Genomic DNA, 22,228 nt, shown 5'->3' on the forward strand with positions numbered 1-22,228 from the left:
AGATAAGAGATAAAGAAATGAGTACCAGTCACGAGGTTGGAATGCTGCAACTCAAATTAAAATGATGCATGTGAAATGAGGTGTAGAAGAACCGTAAATTAATGTGAGAGTGTATTGTTTATCTAGCTGAGTGTTTTCCACATTCCACTTCTCCTGGTGTTTGTTCTCTGATTCAAGCCCATCTTTTATTTATCGCCGACGTCCCTACCATCTCAAGTTTTTAGGCAGAAAGTGCCCAATTCGAGACCAAAATTCTAGTCTCATAATTCCTCGGCCCTATACCTACGTGGCGCATAGTAGTTTCACCGACTTTGCTTATTCATTTTACCTGAACACGCGGATCAGATGAGAAACGTGATGTGAGAGTCGTATATAATGCAGAATTGCGATTGTTGGGATCCACAGTAGCAGCCAAAGCTTAACGACGGAACGATGCGATTTTTGTACCTCGTGTTTTTGGGGCTGCCGTTCGCCATGGCAGCACGAACAGATTACGAGCCCTGCAAGGCTTGCAGTAAGATATTCCTGGTTTCGTATTCCTTTCAACATGACGCGAGATCCGATATCAGTAATCACCGTTTGAATTTCATTTTACAGTTTACCAAGCTACAACGGCTAAGTTATCAGGCATCAGAGTGCGGTTATATACAGGGTACGTGAATCTCTGATATAGCTTATCTTGTCTTGAAGGTACTTCTAATGGTCTCTATCGTCGGTTACAGGGTACAGAAAATTGAACCACATGTTTATGTTCGCGATCATCACTGGCATTCCAGTTTGTGGGCTGAATAAATAATTCGTGAAACTTGTTTGTTGCATGGGTTTTTAACGACATTCGTTCTGGACGATCATCAGCAATGATCTGGATACGTACACAGAGGTGGTGGTCGGGGATGCCGTGAACCTGCTAGACAAAATGGACTTGAACAAACCGAGTGTCGTGTACATTTTCGGTATGCTTGGAACTCCAAATTGGAAAAGCAGCCAAGTCATCATCGAGGGTACGACTGCAATTTCATCGTGTCCGAATACAAGAATTGTTCGGTGGTTCGGCCTTCCAAAAATATTCACAATTTAAAGCTGTGCTTCGTATTTCAAATACCGTAACATCAGTTTCGGATTACCAGAATAGCTCGAACGAATACTGAATATTTTTCAGCATATATCAAACGTCAGGATCACAACGTTGTGGTGCTCAACTGGGAGGAAATCGCTGGCAATGAGTACCTTTATATTGCTCGGAGCGTTTCTGGTGTCGGATACACCCTGGCCAAAGTTCTCGATGAATGGGTGGCAGCTGGTTTGAACTCGTCCTCTATTCACCTTGTGGGCCATTCGATGGGAGGCCAAATCGCTGGATACGCTGGGCGTTACGTGAATTTCACTCTGCCTCGAATCGTAGGTGAGACGAAAGTTGACGAAGGCTGGGTTTCGTGTATTTATCTTCTATTCGGATCTATGAGTATGAATCTGTTGTTATTAATGCTCCATCTGTTTTTGGCGCATTGCCGAGTCAAACAATTTCCTCTTCTTCACGTCATTTCGGATTTTTCGATGCATCATTGCACGTACCAAGCCAAGGAAAATTTCTTCATTATTTTAGACCATGATCACAATGAGGTATTCAAATTCTGTTGCGCTAGGCTTGGATCCTGCGGGACCCATGTTTTACGCCGTCTTGGCGTGTTTGAACAGAGGCGATGCTGCATTCGTCCAAGTGATCCACACGGATGACGGACACTTTGGACTGCGCCACGAAGTTGGGCACGTGGAATTTTATCCCAACAGTGGTATCCACCTGCAGCCAGGATGTTTGACAGGAAGTATGTGAACATGTTAGACTCTCCTATGCGTCGAGATTCCATCTGTATTGCAACATTTCTCTGTGATGTGATTGTTTTTCTAGACGGTTGCAGCCACCTTAGAGCCTGTTACTACTACGCCGAATCATTGCGAAATGAGGACGCATTTATTGGTCGTGCCTGCGATGACAGTTCGAGTTTCAAGATAGGTTCATGCAACTCGAATGGTTTATCGGTAATGGGCTTCGCCACACCGTCCACCACGTAAGTCAGACTTGCGTGATCGTACAATGAACAAAAACGTAAATAAGGGTTCTAAAACCGCAACACACGCTGATAAGATGAAATTTATTCATATAATGAAATTTATATAATCACCGAATTTCCACCGTAAAAATCTTGCTTCCAATAACGTCACTGAAATCACGTTGTCCCACTACTAATTGTCACCTTAAAGTTAATATATTAACACTATTGAAGAGCAACGTATATAATCCATAAATAAATGTCCCACAATTTGTGTTCGACAAATGCCCACTTCAGCTCGTCAATTTCTATGAAAAAAAATTCGATCCTTACAATTTTTGGAGTTTACAGTCAGTGAAATCGTGAATCAGCGTCAAACGTATTTACTGTTGCTATTCAACATCTAACTGACAATGGAACGATTTCTTGGGAATTTATTTGCGAATAATATAAGCTATATGCTGCGTATGAAAATCGGAGATATAGTGTCAATTTTTGGATGACGAAATATTAGAATGACGTGATTTTTTAAATATATTCAATATATTTGGATGCATAGAGTCGCAATTCGGTATTTTGAAACTTTTTTCTGTGCTATGTAGACCACAGTTTTTATTTGGTTGCAACTAAGTTAGCTTTAGTAAGAAATTTCAAATCTATGTTTTATTGAAGTTTTTGTCGCGACACTTTTATAGCCCGACTTCAGGTCCCATGAATTTTCAAATGTCGTTTCTCTTCTTCTAGAAGGGGCAAGTATTACCTTGAGACGGCTGCAGCTTCGCCTTACGGTCTAGGAATGAAAGGCACGATATACGACGATTCGACGAATGTGATAATTTCAACTTTTGAAAATCTTCTGAGCACAGCGCTGGCTTCATGGTAATCGAGAAAATGTCCCTCGAACTTAGCAATCGAATAATGTAATTTGAACAATTGCAAGGATATTAAATCAAATATAAACGATTTGCCTAATATTTTATGTAACTTAGTATGATAACTACCTTTATTTTTCATCACCTTTGAGAACGAAAAAAAGGAGAAATCACGATGCAATGATAATCAAACTGCAGCTCAATCTTAACTTTCCCGTCTAGCCTGGGATTTTTTCCAGTTAGATGAAGAATTGAGCTGTGATTCGATGACCAATAATTAAGCAAAAATTAGCTGATCAACGAAAATCGGTTGGATATGGGGATAAAAAAATTTCTATCGAATACGACATTTTTTTTTTCAAAGTTACAATTCGGTTCATCAATAAATTTGGTTCCAAATATTACGAATAAGGTGATTCTTATAATATCAGAAACTTTCCTGAAAATTTCTATTCACGAAAACACGTCATCGCATCATTTTAGGTTTTGTTCATGACATCATCGCGAATCGCAAAAAGAGGTGTAACAATTTGACTTTACCGGTTAACTGCATTGTTGCGGGTTGATATGCATCGGGTGGGTGTTGACGGTATTTTTTTTCCAAATATCTGGTTTAATATTGATTGTCAATTTACAAAATTTATACTCACGGAAATTTTTTAATATAATATGCCTACACAGTACAGATACAAGATTATGGTACCGAAAGCAAAGGATTGATGGATTTATAAGACGAGTAATTAATTATCGAATGCGTAATACTTTTCACACGATATTGCATTATCGGTGTTTCGGCGAAATTGTGGGTGACGCAGCCTAAACTGATACTAAAATTCTATCAGAAAAGCCAACTGTTCTCTACATCCACGGATTAAACGGGACTCTTAAGTGAAAAAAGCTTCTGCGTGGTTCAATGGTTGGAATGAAATTTTTCTCGGTGAGGTTCTGAATCAATAAATTCACAGGCAGTCTTTTTAGTAGCAATCCAAAGTCAATCAGGACGGAAAAACATCGGCCACAGCGCACAAGAATATAAAAAAGTATAAGAAAAAAAATTACAAGCGCGTGTTCAAAACAGCAATTTATCAAATTGCGAGAATAATGCAGCTTGACACGATTCAATGGCGCGGATGATCGCCGGCAGATTTTACCAACGCATCTACAGCCGATGTGGCGGTATACAAATTTTTAAATCACCGGCATGAATGATACAGCAGGTTAAACAAGGCAGAAGAAAAAATCGTCACGCACGTTGACACTCCGAAAATAGAGTTTAGCTGGAAAGAAACAGAGAGAAGTAAAACGCCGAACTGAATAATGATGATGATGATACAGGTGTGAAAATTTGCGATTCTGATGAAAATATGTACATGTAATTGTATAAATGCAATCGATTTGGTGGAATTGTTCCAGTCGAATGATAATAGCAGGAAGGATTGATATTCAAAAAAAGCAAGCAACCGACCAACACTTGGACTCTGATTTTCAACACCGTAACGATCGATCGAATTTCCTGACGCAATTAGGATGCGATTCGCGACTTGTCTTCTACTTTTCGGCCCGATGCTGATTGATTTCGCCAATTCAACTTACACACCTTGTGACTTGTGCAGTAAGCAAGTTGTTCTTGAAATCGACACTTTTCGACTTCGACCGAATGCTGTTGGAAAGTTTCAGCAGATATTTGTAGCACCTTGGGAATCCAATAAACTGATATTGCGGAAACTTGTCGCATATACAATTTCTCACGCCATGGTCACAGTTATAACTGTCTCCTGTTAGAGTGAATAACAGAGCCGCACACCTTACAAGGCGCGCGAATAAAGTGGTAAGGTCAATCGGCACTTTATAATCAACATTCGGTACCCAGAATATATACTTTGTCGAATTAATTGATCTGTCCTCGACTACGATAAAACAATTCTACGATCAGCTATCTTGTATGTAAACTTACATGACTTAGAAATTGCTGCCGAAGGAAATATCAATAACACCTCGACCTGATATATGATATATATAAAAGTTGAAATCGGTTATTCTGTGTAGTATTGTAAGAGGATTTCAGCTAAAATAGATTAAACCGAGACTTTCGATCAGACCACTTATCATCTGGCTGGAAATTTGTATGAAATCGTACAATTTACGTGTTCGAGCAATTCTAAAACGTTAAATCTGGACGTTCATCGCTACTCGGTTCCTTAATCGTGGGGTAATATCAGAATAGCAACAAGGTTTATAACTGATGATAATTTGCGAAAAAAGACAACAAATAAAACTAAAAAAATTGTCGATGTTTTTCATATTCAAATACATGCATCTGTAGTGCATAGAAACGATTGCTGTGGTTGGAACAAATGCTAAAAGATAAGCGACTTCGAGAAAAAGTCATGTTTCGAAATCGGAACGACCATGCGTAAAGATAATAGCCGAGCACGAATACGAATGGAAAAGACTATATAATGATCGTGACCCATTATACAATTTTCACGTGACGTGTCGATTACGTGATAGACGTGTGATTGCGCAATTGTACATTGAGATAAAGTGACATTTTCTCAACAATCCTGTTCATTCGTATAATTTTTAAACACGAAGACGCTTCCTGCTATTGGTAAAAAAAAAAAAACGTAAATAAAATGTCGAATTGATTTAAAAAGTCCAACTCAACATTTTGTTAAACCTACAGATCTTGAATTCACACAACCGAGTATCCATTTCGCTGCTGCATATTTATCTGATTCAACAACTCTTTTCTCTCAGTGTATGCGATGCGCAAATATGCGAAATATTATATAAACATCTGTTCCACAGTTGCTGGAAGAAAGGTTCTTATTTCTCCCAAAACATCGAGTCACAATGAAGACGAAAGCGATGATATTGCATCACGTTGTAAGTAAAAATTTTCGATTTTCGAGTCGAAAATTCAAATACTCGGGTCACATCTTATTGCGATGCCTGCAGTTGGTTACTTCTATTATGATCAAATTTTAAACAACTAATTTTTGCGACAGTGGAATATAAATCTGCGAAAACTTTGCATCATTCAAATTTGACAGTGTAATCAGCGTATTATTAAACATACCGTATATAGTATAGTAAAATCAATTCGGTCATTTCAATAAGGTGGAATTGGGATCTCATTTGCCTACCTAATTTACTGCAGAATTTCATCGTTCATTAACTAAACTGCCTCCCTGCAGGTTATCGAGCGAATTACAGCCAACTGGAAAACATCACATTGCGTGTTTACGCAGCGTAAGTGCCAAATTTTGACCACTTGGATCGATTAGCTGAGAATGTAATATAGATCATACAGGGATGAAATGTGCCGAATGAGAATAATGGAATGTGTATAAATCAGCTTGAACGAATATTTTCGTTCTTTACGATTGTGATCGGACATTCGAATTAAGGAAGACGAACTCGATCAAGCGTAACGTGACGCATAATGTATGTGTTAAACAAATAATATACCTAAAAAGAAGTACGCGTATGCAGGTAAAACAGAATGACGATAGTCAATGGCGAAGATAAATGATGACAGATTTTTTAATGACTTCTACGGCCAACGTGGCGCTACATTCCACAGTTGGGCAAACGAAGTTGACATGTTTGTAAAGTAAAAAAAAAGGGATGGAAAAATTCGCAGGATTCGAGTGTTGAAAACAAACGGAAAAGAGAAAACAAAAACCTGAGACTAAATTCGAGTGAGGACCATGATGATTATGATGATTCGACAAACGTTACGTGACAAGTACAAACATTCGCATCTCGGGCATATATGTACACACGTGTTACTGCAATTTATTAGGCGGCGTGCGTCGAATTTCATCAAGAAAGAGTGGAAAAATTGATATTTAAAGGTGACAACTGATTTTCGAGAACCTTCATTTAGGTACAGTCACAGATTGCAGACGGTAACGATCGGTCGGATTTATAGACGACATTACGATGCGACTCGCGACGTATTTCCTATTCTTTGGTTTGGCCCTAGCTGACGAGACCAAGTTGACTTACATATCTTGCGATTCGTGCAGTAAGTAGATTGTTCTTGAATTAAGTGTTTGCATCGAAATTCCTCATTATATTTGAGAACCGTGTAACCATTGGATCCTTAGAATTTCACGTATAATAATCATCGTATTATCGATGGTGAAAAAATGTGCCAGTTTACATTCTATTATTTTGACAAAGCTAAAATCGTTAGAATCAGATTTTCTACCTTACCTCTCACAATCAGTAAATCAATCTTTCGTTATCTAAATTGTTTTCCCGCAGCTGATCGGGCGAATACCAGCATGCTGAGAAATATAACGCTTCGTTTATATACGGGGTAAGTGCTACGTACTGTTTTTGCTGTTTTGACAGTTTTTCATTTTAAAGACGGTGACAAAAGTTGAAACTGAAACAGATATAATTTTTCCTTGTACCTTATTTTCATTGTACATTACCGACCCAAGTAACACCTAATAACTTTTTCAATTTTTTTTTTCATTAACCTGTAATAGTTACGATAAGACTTGAAGTAGGATACGGATATGACATGTTCTCCAATTACTCCAGCAATACTACTGATGACTATACGAGCATTCTGATTGGCGAGGCGACGGATCTGTTGGACACGATAGATTCCAGCAAGCCAACTGTCCTCTATATCCATGGATGGATCGAAAATCCTGACAACACATCGTCGGTGGCGGTGATAGGTGGTAAGAATGCAACCCAATATCGTGTGACTTAGGTGTATTTCCGAAATGTAAAAAAGAGCAGAACGCGATAGAAAATAAAGAATCGAACAAGCTGTTCCGAAGGCTTCACTGAACATGCACGTTGTAGGAATTGAGATTGATGAAATTCGTTTCAGCATACGCGGAAAGGGGCGACCACAATGTGCTGGCAGTGGATTACGGAGACATTGCCGCAATGTCTTGGGCTTTTGCTTTCCGAAGCTTCGAAGGCATTCTCTACCAGCTAATCAGGACCCTGAACCAACTGGTGGACGGCGGACTGAACCCGACGACTCTGCACATCGTCGGTCACTCTTACGGAGCTCAGATAGCTGGAAACATCGGAAGGAACATGAATTTCGTAGTGCCGAAAATTGTAGGCAAGGAAACGGCGAGAATTGTTGTAATTAAATAGCGAAAACCATCTCGCCTCCCCTAAAACGTCGTTTAAAAAAAACATCAAAATTCTTTTAGCTCTGGACGCTGCCTATCCCAGGTTTCCGGAGACCGAAGATCACAGTCTTCGAAAGACCGACGCCGAGTTCGTTCTCGTGATTCACACCGAGGCTGGTATATTTGGTATTACCTACCCCGCTGGACACGTTGACTTCTTTCCAAATCGCGGAGAGACTCCTCAGCCAGGATGCGAACTTACCGAAGGTGGAGCCACGGCACGAATCACCGAAAGTAAGAAAGTATTTCGAGTGACGCTTTTGTTGCCGAATTTACCACGTAGTTGAAAATACGACGATACAAGAATCGTTGATCCGAAAAACTGAACTTGGTTAAAACAAAGAGAAAGAAACACAGCCACCGTATTAGTTCGTTTCTACAGTAAGATGCAGCAGCGTTGAAGGTGGTGAGAAAGATCACTGCAATCGCTTGTCCCATCTTTTGTATTTTCATTCGCAGTAGTCTGCAGCCACCAAAGATCATGTTTTTTCTACGGCGAGTCGTTGCGCAACACGGATGCGTTTTACGGACGGGCTTGCGATTCGTACGAAGAATTTGAGGCAGGTTTATGCGGCTCTAACGCGACAGTGGTGATGGGGTACGAGACACCAACCACGGCGTGAGTTCAGCAAACTTAACACTTGCAGGGGAAAGGTTGAGGAAGTCCTCGATTAAATACAGTTTCATCTTTCAGGCGTGGAACATTCGCTCTTCAAACCAACAGTGCATCGCCGTACGGTCGTGGAATCAGCGGTGCCACTTATGAGGCGTAAGATTATTTGATAAGACCGGGGATCACGATTGGAGACGACACCTTTCCACCGGTCTAAAATAGTCGCAGAGTTACCTCGACATCCTGGTTTATCGGTATCGCAATAGAGCAGTTTGATTTTAAGAAATGAACCCACCACACCTGCAATCTTGATTTAAGGATCCCTTTGACCAGCAATGATTCCTTACTGACTCGATTGAGAAGAATGGATCGAATGATGAAGTGGGATGCCTAAATATGTTCATACTTTTCAACTTTTATTGACTGCTGTCGGAAGGTTTTAATTGATATTTGAAGCGCCTTGATAATTCAATAAATTGATGTCGCACAATTTCGTCACATTTTATACTTTGCTACCAAAATTATACCCGTTATTCCTGTTTTCAGCATGGATCATAGAGGAGCGCCACGCTTACGGAGCGTAAACAAAGCTGTTAATTCGATTGGTGCTTTCCGACTAATATTCAGTATACGCAATCTATTTTTCGTGTTCAATTAACTGATAAGTTTTAAAACGCAACGAACTAATTCCGGAAAAAGCTTTTCACACTCAACTAGTTACTATTTAGACGTCGGTAAGGCGATTGATTGAACGATTTGATCAGTTACTGCATTGTGCTACTTTTTAGATCACAGAATTTGGTAATCAATATTTCACGATGTCATTATTAACAGGGTGTAAGCTGCCAGCGAGATTCCATTTGAAAAAGACAAATATGCTCTAAATTTATGAATTCGATAAAACGTACAAATAAAAATGAAGGTACACAAATCTGGTTGTTTGCGATATTGTACCGAACTTTTTTCCGTTTGGATAAAAAGAGAAACAATTTCCAACAAACTCACTGACTCCATATTAATCGAAGGTTCATGAATTTGCGGCACTAAGAATAAATAATTTCTTTATTAGATATTTGAAATTTCAAACCTTTTTGTATGAAAGAATTTGGAAAACGACTGCAGAAATTTATTTTGGAAGAAAGCGTGGGTTAGAAATATACACCTGTGTATAAGTTGGTTTGAATCAATACTTCGGGTTCTTCGACATTTAAACATTGTTACTGGAGAACTCTTGTGTCACAATCATGTGATATGTAATGTACATATTCAATTCCACCACTTGTATATACGCGATTGGGTGACCCAAATTTCGATTTAGCTGCAATTTGTGAGACATAAAAATTGGCATGCGCGGAAATTCAGCTCAACCGAGATTTCACGGTTACACCATTTCGAGAATTCGTGGTCCTTACGGTAGATCTATCGAAAACTGGATTTCGTAAAGTCTATCGGTCTATAAAATAGTCGCATGGTTACCTCGTCGTCCTGACTCGATTGGGATGAAGAGATCGAAAGATGACGTCACGTGCCTGAATATATCGAAACTTTTCACCTTCCGCCGACTGTTGCCGGGAGGCTTCAACAGATATTTGTAGCGCCTTGAGAATTCAATAAACTGATATTGCAAAAGCTTGTCGCCTATCATGTTTCTCATTCCACAGCTACAAGTGACTTTTGATTTATAATCTAAATTATAAAAAAGTTACGGGCTTCCGGTACGTGAACAAAGCTGCTTATTCAAACGATACTTTCCGGCCAACATTCAGTATGCAAAATCTATTCTGTATTCGACTAAACGTTCATTCTCAAACCGAAGTACGTCATTAACTTTTTCCATGCCCATCGAGTCTCCATTCATAAGAATTTGAATTCCTGTTAAAAAATAGATTATGAAGAATCGTGACCTTATCCGTAAAATTTGTACTCGATAATTCTGAGTATGTAAGAATGTGAAAAGGCTTCACCTGAACTTAGACGGAACTAAGAACCTATTCCAATTACACTTAAAGAAGTTAACCACGTTTTAAATTCATGCAGGATTCAACCAAAAATTTAACTCAAATTCTCAACGTCCTTAAATGTGATTGGCCGGAATATTGTACCGATTTCTCTTCGGTTAGTATGATAAAAATAGTAATATAACTTTCAACAGCATGATCGGATCTTTGGGGAAAAATAAGCACAGGCCGCAAATGCATTATGTACAAGTTAACTTCGATCAACCCTTTGACTACTCTCAAGTGTGATCGATCGCGTGTCACGCCACCAACAATGTATACACATTCGATGAAAAATATTGCCAAATAAAGTTACGCGTAGATGAAACAGATGGACGATATCCAGTGAGGCGGATGATCGTTATCCTATCTTTCAATGACATTTGCAAGTAAACGCAGCCGTGTATTTGACAGCTGTGAAAACAACCGGGACATGAATAGTGAAATGAGAAAGAGAGTAAGATAAATTTACCGCGTTTAACTGACATTAGTAGAATTCGGACAAGGACGATGATGATGAAGATAATTCGGTATACATGACACATTTACAAGCAAGCTGTGACGACTAGTCGAGAAACGGTAATTATAAGAAAGAAATATCTACTCGCGTCATTTTTTCTGATAAGGCAAACTGACTCAAATTTAGCTAATTATAAGAAGGGGTGGAAAAATGGGTATCGAGAGGCGACGATTGATGAAATTTTTATGACGTAATAATGTTGCATTCAAATATATAGGGAATCCCACGCAAAATCACCCAGCTTTCGATTTCACGCTTATTATTTTGGATGATCGAACTCACGTTAAAAACACATGAGATGTTTTGAAAAAAATTGAAACCATTGTTTTGTAACGAATTATTTGATTTACCTCAAAAACTATCCAGCCAATTTGACCGGGAACCAACTTCCATGAAGATTCTGCGAAGTCTTTTCTAAGAAATGATAGTAGAAACAGGAATCATATTCCAAATAAAACCTTAAAATATTTGCGTTTTTCATACTAGATTGAACGGTAAAATTTTTACGAAAGCGGACCCGTTTCAGATGCATTGAATAGTTCATTTCGAAAAACAGTTTTTAGGGCGACGTTGATCGAATGACAAATAAAGATAGAATCGAAAATACGCAGGATCACAGGTTGGGAGATCTGGCATAGAATGATTGGTATGTTGCGTGAGTTATGCGCTGATCGAAGAACGAGGCTGGAGGATTGGATATGTATCGACACTTTCCAACTCCGATTGCTGTCGGAAAGTATCAAATGTCATTTATAGCGGCTTGAGAATCCAATAAACTGATATTGCACAATCTTATCACCTGTCCTAAGTCTCACATAACAGCTTTACACGTATCTGTTGTTTCCGAGGGGAAATGAAAAGTTCAGCGTTTTGAGTTTATTCTGTGTTCAATCAATTTCAGTCCAATTGCAAAGCGCGGACGATTGAAGCACGTAATTAGCATTTTTCTACATCTACTTTTATCCGTTCACTACTTATAAGAATAAAAGACGTCTGATGAAAAAAAAATATCACGGAGAATCTGTATCTGACGTATAATATCCAACAAAAAAATCGAATTTTTCACCTAAATAAAAGAAAAGGAGCAATTTTTCTGTAAAACTGCAATTGGAAGATGGAATTGATTTTTGAAAGTTAAAATTATAGAGAATAGAAATTTTTTACGCAGTTGAATTTTTTTTATTCTTGATCAATTAGAACATGACAAAAGAGAGTTTCTTTTCACCAGGGGTGACTTTATATGACCTGATATGAACAATTGGACATATATACCCTGATATTGTTATACACTTCCGTATTAGAAAATATTTCACCGTAATATACAAAATCATATGCGGACATATCCGGCTGTATGTATTAAGACTTGATTTTTTACGTTAAGTAAAAAACAATACAAATAAATAATCCTACTGTACATTAAGATGAGTGTTTTAATGGTTCTCAAAATGAAAGTCGAACACACGACTCGTAATTCAATCAAACGTCGCCTTGCGTTTATATTTGAAAAACTCGTGTGGATAATAATAAGTAATAAGTAAATGAAAAGAAATGAAAGAACTCTATCGATTGGGTGAAATTATATAATAACATGTCTGATCTAATTCGAAAAAGACTGGAGGATGGGGGCATTGGTATATATAAAGGCAAAACTCGATAAACGAATATTCATTGTGAGGATACGCTAATACACGAGATCTTACCCTCCGTATAGAGAATTACTTACTTGTTTTTGAAGTTCGATCGCAAACACGTCGGGAAATCTTTTGAATAACGACCATGCGATTCCCGACTGTTTTATGGCTTTGGCTTTAGTTCGCCATCGCAGCCCGTGAGTTGATAACGTTTCTATACATATCTCTGCATTCTGTTTTGCAAAAGCAATTGAATCGCTAAGTTGGTCTCTTTGCGATCAGTAAAAATTGAAAAATTCAAACCGCTCATTCTGTGCAGCTGTTACTTTAAATTCAATTTGTTAACTGTCAACCTCGTTTTGCAGCATACGAAGCCTCGGATGAAGATTTAGACAGGATCCGATTGCGATTTTATATTAAGTATCACTTCAGGTCTGTCTTCACTACTACGTGGAATCGGTCCGTCACGAAACTGCATTCATTGGAATCAGCTGTGATTCGGATTCCAACTTCATGGACGGTTAATGTGCCTCTGGGAAAACGGCATTAATGGGATACGGGACAAGCGGCAACGCGTGAGTTTACGACACTTTGAACCGTGCCAGAGAAGCAGTTAGTCTGGGAATGATTGCTACCCTCGGATTAAATACCGTACCATCAGTTTTCAGAAGTGGAAACTACTACCTTCAAACTGGGGCTTCGACACCTTACGGCCAAGGATTAAGTGGCACCAGGTACCAAGCGACTGTATAGTCTTTGTGATCCAGGATTCCTTTCACACCGATCGGATGAGACTGTGGTCGGATCGATTTCTGACGGGTACTCGGAAGTTCGAAGGCAGACATTGCGCACAACGAATAATTGAGCAACGGCACCAAGTTCCAATAAGATCAGCGCTCACAATTTAGGTTGATACTTTTGTATCAATCGGTCCGAAACAGTTGCAGAATTGTCCTAATCATTCCTCTTTCCACTACAGGGAGCAAAATCGGCCTTTCAGTGAATATACGAAAAAAAATGTGGATTATTATTGGCACTTCCAGACATATCTCAATACCATAACACGTGAAGCCAATCTGGTACACTTTTGACTTTAATTGTAAATCGTGTATTTTCAATTATAGAAATCCGTAGAGTAGCAAAGGCCACTAAAAATGTATGTGTTATTTTCCTCTGCTAATCTATGTAATACATCTGTTATACATTCGTGGAAATTTTGACTGTACATTGTAGGTGGTACCTACAGATATGTAATAAAGTAATCTAATGCAAAGTGATAAGCTTGATTGATCGATAATTGATTGAACGAGTGAAAAATCGTTGCATGTACAATTCTTTACACGCAGTTCGACGTGATCTATATTGCCGACAAATTTTTTACGATGAAGCGAAATTGTACTTGAGAAGCGTTACAAATTTAACGAGTCGGCAAAAATTTATTTCCAAAATATAAGATACTTGAATTTCATAACTCACAATGTTGTACTGAACTTTCTTTCATTCTTATAAAAGACGTAAGATTTTCACGATGGCGTGACTGATTCCGAATGTTTTCAAATTCCATAAACTTTGGGCAATAGGACTGCGCGTGATTCGATTGATTTCGAATCTTGATTTATGTAACAGTTCGAATGTCGTTGAAGAGAATTTGGAAGACGGTTGCAAAAGTTGTGTGGGCGAAATTGCAGGTACTCGATAAATACCTGCGGTATCAAAGATAACCCTTTAGTTATGTGTAGCATGATGTATAAAGTACGTATTTGACACAGAATATACGTAGATAAAACTACGCGCAGTGAAACAGGTGAACAATATCGAATAGCGCGGATGATTGCCAGCGGGTCGTTTTTGCGCGCATTTTATCAGCTGTGCTAACAATAATGACATGAATTTTGAAGACGACGATGAATAAAGAAATTTAAAAATGGCTGGACACGATAGATAATGTCAAAAATGAAGTTGATATATACTCGCATACGACACGTGTCGTAATTCATCTGTTCATTTTGTTTCTACCATACTTATTTTTCTTGCGGGTGGGTAATATGTTTACAAAGAGAAGAGTGAGAGTCGACTGTGCGATCACACGGAACATTGGTTTAAGAATGCCGAATGAGGATTTGCACGGCACGTCCGCTCCCGATCAGCGTTGGAGATTTTCTGATTCGGCGGCCGGTTTGTGGAGAACCGGAACGAGAGCATCGCGACGCGAGCGTCCTCTGGGGGCTTTTATCATACATATAGGTATAGTGAATTCCGTGAGATCACTTCGTGTCACGAACTTACAATTAATGAAATGACGATGTCTGACAGGAAAATAACTTTTAACGTAACTCACATTGCTCGCACATTGGCACAGCTATAAAATCACATAAACAACGAAAGAGTTCTGCCACGTTCGGCTAAAAATTCTACAATTCAAGTAGTATCTGTTATGTGCTAAGGTGGAGTGAGCAAGCAGCGATGATAAAATTCTTTACGCATATGTTGGTCTTTGGGATCACCCTCGTTAGCCTAGCGAGTTCAGACGAAATATAATGCGACACCTGCAGTAAGTAGATTACTTTCAAACAATACTTCTGCATCGATATTCAAATTCATGAATTCAGATTCTAACCAATCGACTTGATTGGTTCAAAATTCAATTTAGAAACCATCTGCCAATATGCCTTAAACTAATTTCAACAGACCAATCGGGTCCGAGTTTTGTTCGTCATTTGCAGAATCGAATCGTTCGTAAAGTCAATCGTCGTCCTCATACAGCCGACCGAGCGAATACCAACGTACTGAAGAATATTTCGACTATTTCGAAGAATATATAAGAACGACGCCGAGTTTTCAAACTCTCAGAGTAACCGTCGATGTAACGAAATGTTTTCGAATGACCTCAGGAACGATAGTGAGGATTACAGCAGCGCTTTAGCTGGCGACGCTTCGGTCCTGGCGAACAAAATCCATTCCTACAAACCAACCGTCATCTACATTCACGGGTGGATAGAGAGTCCCGAGAACACGAGCGTACGGACGGTGATAAACGGCGAGAATCCAAGCCATCAAACGATTTCGCTGAATCTTCTGTGACGGAGAAGACGTAGAAACGTAGAAGTTTAAAACGATCGGGGAAACTTGTGTGAAACTTTACATCGTAGGCGACATGCGGTGACCACAACGTGCTTGTAATCGACTATTCGAGAGTGACCGAAAACACCGACATCTAATTTTATACGAGCTTCGAAAGCGTCTGCTACGTGATGTCCAACATCGTGCAACTCCTGGTCAAGGCTGGTCTGGACTCGAGAACTCTGCACATAGTCGGCCACTCGATCGGAGTTCAATTGGCCGGTTGCATCGGGAGGAACGTGAATTTCACCGTGCCAAGAATCACAGGCAAGGAAGAAACTCGAAGGGCATCGCGATAACGAGACAGAAGAGTTTTTCCACTTGCTCTCAAATCAGGTTAAGATGTGCATCTCGATTCTTTCGGGTTTGGACGGTGCTTCTCTCAGATTTCCCGAGGCCGGAACCCAGCGCTTGAGGCCCAGCGACGCTACTTTCGTCGACGTTTTTCACACCGACAACGACTTCTTCGAGATTTATTATCCCGCAGGACACGCCGACTTCTTCCCTCATCATGGCGCCGTTCCATGACCAGGCAGCGAGGGCTCTTCAAACGCGGTGAATGTACGACATCAGGCTTCCGATTCTTTCGTGTCCGTTCCCACGTTTTGTCCTTCTTGGCCATTGAGTGGCATCGTTTCATATCCTGTTTTCAACGGTCTGCAGTCAGACGAGGTCCTGGCTCTACCGGATCGAGTCGTTGTCGGTGTTTTCATGTTTCAGGCGTGGAATCTTGACTCTTCAAATCAGCGGTGCCACGTATGAAGAATGAAACTCTTTAATAACATCGGTGCGTACGATTTGGTACATCGTTCGTCGGTATAAATAGTATCAGAGTCAACTCGTCATCCTGGGTGATCAACATGACGATAGGACAGTTATACGTCTGGAAATGTAGACACCATGTCTGCTTTTTGATTCGAGAGTATCTTTGGCCAATTTTCGCCTCCATAGACACTCGTACTTAAATTGTACATTTAAATAATAATAACCAAATATTGTAGAAATGAACATCGGTCTGACTTATTGGACTATCCCATCCCACGAGGAGTGACGGTCCAGGATATACTCTCTTGCAGGTCTTGAACTAACAATAAGTCACTTCGCTTAGTTTCAGTTCATAGCAGTAATTATTTTTCACCGATATTTTGACACTTCAATACTTCTAATTATCAATTCTTGTTTCGCTTTTTATAATATCTCAAGAGTTTGATGAATTACTTCATTTGTTCAATTCAAATTAAATTACTTACAACCGTCGCAACTCTTCGTTACTGACTCGATTTACCGAACTGTGATTAGGTCGAATGTCTGAATGGACTGATACTTTGGAATTTAAATTTCTGTTTGAATTTTGTTTTTTATTTCTAACACTAAAAGCGAGTAACGATTGATTCTTGTAACAAATAATTTCTCTCTTTTTCATTTACGTCAATAATGTGGATTCTCCTTACTTGTACTTTTTATTTACCGAATAGACATCAATTTGCTTCTGAGGCATTAAGCAGTCTAGAACGTTGACTACGGGAAAGAGAATATGTGACACGATGATGCGATTTATTATTCTAGACTTTTTATGGTTACCATTTGCCATAATAAAAAATCTGACATGCGAACACTACAACGAGAGCAGCAAGTTATTAACAGTTTATTTCTTCTTTATAGAAAATTGCTGCATAATGCCACAGAGTAAAAATTTCATGATTTGGAGTAGATTTTGCGATAAATATTTCATCTGTATAATAGAAAATTATCGACGCTTCACTGCTTTTGTTTGTTATATACTACATATTTTTAAATCCAATACGAACGACAATACGCTTCAATGTTCAATTCTTACAGTTTACATGGCATCGAACTTGGGATTAACGGCTATCAAAGTCAGGTTGTGCACAGGGTATGTAAATGATGAATAACTAATTTTCTCAGGCTGATCATTGCTTCGAGCACGTTTTAAAAACACACGAAACTTCATTTGGATGGGTAAAATTGTTTCAATGCGTGGCTGATCTGGCAGGGTAACAGAAAAACTCGTCCAATTTTTCTGCTATTTAATTGTGTTCCTATCGACGGCGTTGACTATTCGCGAGCTGCGACCATTTGGAATTTTGACATTCCAGAATTTTTGAGTGTTGAGTTTGAGTGACATTCGGAGTTTTCATCATTCGACGTAATGGACAGTTCGATCGTTGAAAATGATGAACTCTGGCCCGCGTATGCACGCGAATCAGATAAAAATTATTTTGCCGCTAAACAGCGCAAATCATTAAAACCAATCACTGTTCCTATCGCTCGAGATACCATTCTTTTAAATTAACAAAGAACATTTCAATTATCGTAATTCGCTTATAATCAGTCCAATTAGAAATTCTACTTATCCGAACAAATCAATGATCTACTCAGCATCAGGCACTTCGGTTAAATTCCAACGTAAGCTTGTCGCGACACTTGAGATTTGGTTGATTTCTAAATCAGATATTGATATCACTTTCTTCATATCGGTGGAGAAAATAATAAAGCAATTAGATAGCTTAAGTTAGCAATTAAATTACGCGAATCTCTCCGAAAATCTGGACTGGTCGTGCGACTTTATCCTTTATCACAGGAGTACTCAAGATCAATCTGTAGGGCCAGCGATTCTCATTTTTTTGTTTCTATTTTTTGTTTTTAATAAGCGAATTTCAAACAACTTTTTAACAGAAGTCCGACTGATATTTTTCAAATCTTATTTCCAAATCACATGTCACATACTCTAGGGCAATCGGTATCTCCACTGCATCATTCGCTCAAGATCCACGAGTGTTAAGTATTGGATGAAAAGTTCAGATATTTATCTCGAGAATGATAACCACGTTACAAATAACATATATAAAGAGGGTTGATTAACGCTTGCGGAAGTCAGTCACATCGTTTTTACAATTCGAACTCAACGATGATACGATTCGCGGGTTTACTCTTCTTATGGCTGCCAATTGCCATGGCAGCAGACACGACGTACACACCGTGCACTCTGTGCCGTAAGTTGTTCACCATTTTTGTTCCATGGCTCTACTTTCACACCACGAGCGGTAAAAATTAGATATTTCGGAAACGTCACTGCTCAATTACCGTTCCTGGTAATGCCCATTTGTATGTCAAATTTTATTGGTATCAAAGAAGTTTGCCCACACTGAATGTTTCAGTTCTCGCACGATATTGTCAAATTCAATGCGACGATGCGAGTGTGTAATCCTTACCATTGAAATTTCTATTTTCGCAGTTTACCAGGCATCATCGTCGAAATTGGCAGCAACCAAAGTACGACTGTATACAGGGTATGTAAATCTACAACGACTAATTTCTAATTGTGTTGTTTACAAAAAACGGAAGAAAATTGTATCTTCACAGTTAATGGCCACATTTTACTCGATTTTACGATGCTCGACTAACTTCGGACGATGGTTAATTAAATTACTCGTTTAATCGCTTGTGTTTTTATTGAATTTCGTATTCTTTGATTCCAAGTGAGGACGTAGACACGTACACGGAAGTGCAATCCACCGAAGCTCTGAGCTTGTTCGATCAGATGGACGTCAGCAAGCCGACTGTCGTTTACACCCATGGTTTGTACGGTACTCCGAGTTGGCAAAGCACCAAAGCAATCATCGATGGTACGTATGAAGGTTCAAAATACGGCGTGTTTCAAAGCTCGAATCGAGTGTTGATTGTACCATTTCAAAATCTTTCAAAACCACGGTTGAACGGCAAATTTTGATTAACGGAGGGTTCGCTTCGAATCGCCAAAGCTCTTCGGACTTATTGTTAGCCTGGATGTATTTCAGCATACCTCCAACGGGGGGAACATAACGTTCTGTACATGAACTGGGCGAATATCGCTGTCAGTGCGTACGTCTACGCAGCTCGTAGCGTTCCTGGTGTCGGTTACACCCTGGCCACTATCCTCAACGAGTGGGTGGCGGCTGGTCTGAACTCGTCGTCTCTTCATCTCGTCGGCCATTCGATGGGTGCCGAAATCTCCGGATACGCCGGCCGATACGCGAACTTCACAGTGCCCCGGATCGTGGGTAAGATGTTCGACGGATGACCGTTTCGCATTATATTTATTACCATTTCGCACGCTTTTGGCCTGCTTCTCATATGTATTGGTCAGTAAGCGCTGTCTGACGTTAATACTAGACTCAGGCTTATCGAATTGACGCGACGAATATTCTTCTATTTCTTGCGTCTACTCGGTTCATCCATTCGAGCGGGTCGGATCGTTAATCGGATGGAAACGGAAACAGAATTTCGTTGAGCGTTTGTTTATTCAAGATCTGTTACCCCAGGTTTGGACCCAGCGGGACCCTTGTTCTACACGATTCTGGACCACATAAATACCGACGACGCTGATTTCGTCCAAGTGATCCATTCGGACGACGGCGTCATTGGACTCAACTCGGATGTGGGACACGTCGACTTTTATCCTAACGGTGGTACCAACTTGCAGCCAGGATGCGGCTTAGCAGGACGTGAGTTGGCGTGTCTTTGTATTTTCCGTTAACGTTCGGAAGATTTTCACTCCTCACCGTACATTGTCATCGCTTCATTGTTTTTACAGATATCTGTAGCCACCTTAGAGCTTGTTTCTATTACGCTGAGTCCGTACGGAATGAGTCTGCTTACGTTGGCCAAACATGCGATTCGTATCGGAAGTTCAAGAAAGGTTCATGCGATTCGAACGAAGTAGCAGTAATGGGTTACGCGACTCCGACAACCGCGTACGTAAAGCTTGCATGGTCGTTTCGTGAAAAAGCGTGGGTTACGATTAATTTATGTTTCTCCTGTTCTAGGAGTGGTAAATACTATTTCCAAACTAACTCGGACACACCTTACGGTCGAGGAGTTCAGGGCACCACTTACGATTCTTCAACCAATATAGTAACTTCGACCGTCGAAGATCTGTGGGAAGGACTGACGTCGCTCTTTGGTTGAAATTAGTCAAGCTTCGTAGCATCGCTACGATCAAAATCCCGAAGAATCTATTTCATATACATAGAACGTCGAGTTTTTACGGTGTCATGTATATCACTTTGGAGCAATGTGTGCTCAGCTGAGTAACAAACATCTTTAACATCGTTCTTTCGGGACTTGAAACATTAAATGAGATTTCAAATATCAAAATTGAAAATTTCTTCTAATTGATTCCTAGACCTGTATCTTTATCCCGTTCTCAGCTGATTGCGAACTACGTGATTAGCACTGGACCTGCGTATTTCCAGCTCAGTTGTAAATGTTTCGGAACATTACATGGAAATGCTAGGTAGGATCATAAGCAACAGATAAAGAGGAAGACTCTGAGCTGGAATCGGAAGACTGAAACGCATTCTTCGTCCGTGCTTCAACTTACTGTGTCTAAAACGTCATTAGAACACGGTGTATTATCATTTCGCCCGCCTAGAACATATTACCTGCTTATTCGATCCGAGAATAATGTTGTCTAGAGAAGTGAGAGTATGCGCGAAATCAACCAAATGAATGTTGTTGGGAAACGTGTCACGCGTTAGTCTCCGTCATTAGAATTAAAACTTTCATGTAATACATAATTCCGAAGATTTGCATACACACAGCAGTTTCAGCTACTAATTATAACAACACGAAATAAGATAATTTGCGGAACCAGCAAATTTTAGTATTAACGAAGGAACAGAAGGAGAATTTGTTCAACCAGCTAGAGTTTTACAAGCTGAACTAACGGGTTTGCCATCTGCCAATAAGTACGAATCGGCGATTCGGATGTGTGAAGGATCCAAAGAAACGCATGGAGAAAATAGTGAAGAACCTAAACAGTATAGCTTGGCTTCGCAATGCTGTCAGTCAATATTTCTCATGCAGCAGACTTCGAGTCACTTTGAAAATATGATACTAAAAGAATGTATCACCTTGCTCTAACCTCGGTTCGACGTATGTTATTCCCATTTCTTTCTCTGTGCTGAGCTCTTTCGAACCAGTTTTGAAAAGGATTTGCACGGAATTTACTAGGTTCCCGCACTACCAACCATCGTAGAAACTACATGAGTTTATCAGAGATATTATAATCCGATGTCATTTGCTGTATTTCATTTCTTCTTCTTCGGACGGCAAGATAATACAATTTTCGATATTATTGCATGTACCTAATTTGAAATATTTTGAATACCCAGTTGATAAAAGTATTCAAACAACTAATCAATAAATTGTTCAATCGAAATAAAATAGATGAAACGAATTTGAG

General features: G+C 39.5%; 3 protein-coding genes and 1 long non-coding RNA gene across 5 annotated transcripts in view; 3 read left to right on the forward strand and 1 right to left on the reverse strand.

Annotated features, from left to right (window-relative positions):
• Positions 1–22,228, reverse strand: part of LOC124181694 (RYamide receptor) — a 105,422-nt gene that overhangs the window by 43,407 nt on the left and 39,787 nt on the right. The gene's annotated exons all lie outside the window — the stretch shown is intronic.
• Positions 418–3,022, forward strand: LOC124181701 (pancreatic triacylglycerol lipase-like). The gene is made up of 7 exons (XM_046568505.1): positions 418–514; positions 598–652; positions 856–1,001; positions 1,160–1,402; positions 1,644–1,823; positions 1,907–2,066; positions 2,793–3,022. Exons 1-7 carry the CDS (start codon positions 433–435, stop codon positions 2,929–2,931), a joined length of 1,005 nt encoding a protein of 334 aa, XP_046424461.1. The 5' UTR covers positions 418–432; the 3' UTR covers positions 2,932–3,022.
• LOC124181704 lies at positions 5,509–6,400 on the forward strand. Its single transcript, XR_006870548.1, has 3 exons — positions 5,509–5,531; positions 5,732–5,809; positions 6,121–6,400. It is a non-coding gene; the product is annotated as an uncharacterized LOC124181704 (long non-coding RNA).
• LOC124181213 lies at positions 6,857–21,140 on the forward strand. Its single transcript, XM_046567544.1, has 16 exons — positions 6,857–6,956; positions 7,199–7,253; positions 7,484–7,629; positions 7,785–8,027; positions 8,122–8,334; positions 8,560–8,719; positions 15,753–15,938; positions 16,091–16,248; positions 17,821–17,875; positions 18,853–18,995; positions 19,238–19,292; positions 19,483–19,628; positions 19,800–20,042; positions 20,304–20,486; positions 20,576–20,735; positions 20,808–21,140. The coding sequence occupies exons 1-16, from the start codon at positions 6,872–6,874 to the stop codon at positions 20,947–20,949; spliced, it is 2,373 nt and encodes a 790-aa protein (XP_046423500.1). The 5' UTR covers positions 6,857–6,871; the 3' UTR covers positions 20,950–21,140.

Source organism: Neodiprion fabricii, chromosome 4 (genome assembly GCF_021155785.1).
Source record: "Neodiprion fabricii isolate iyNeoFabr1 chromosome 4, iyNeoFabr1.1, whole genome shotgun sequence".
Taxonomy (NCBI): domain Eukaryota; kingdom Metazoa; phylum Arthropoda; class Insecta; order Hymenoptera; family Diprionidae; genus Neodiprion; species Neodiprion fabricii.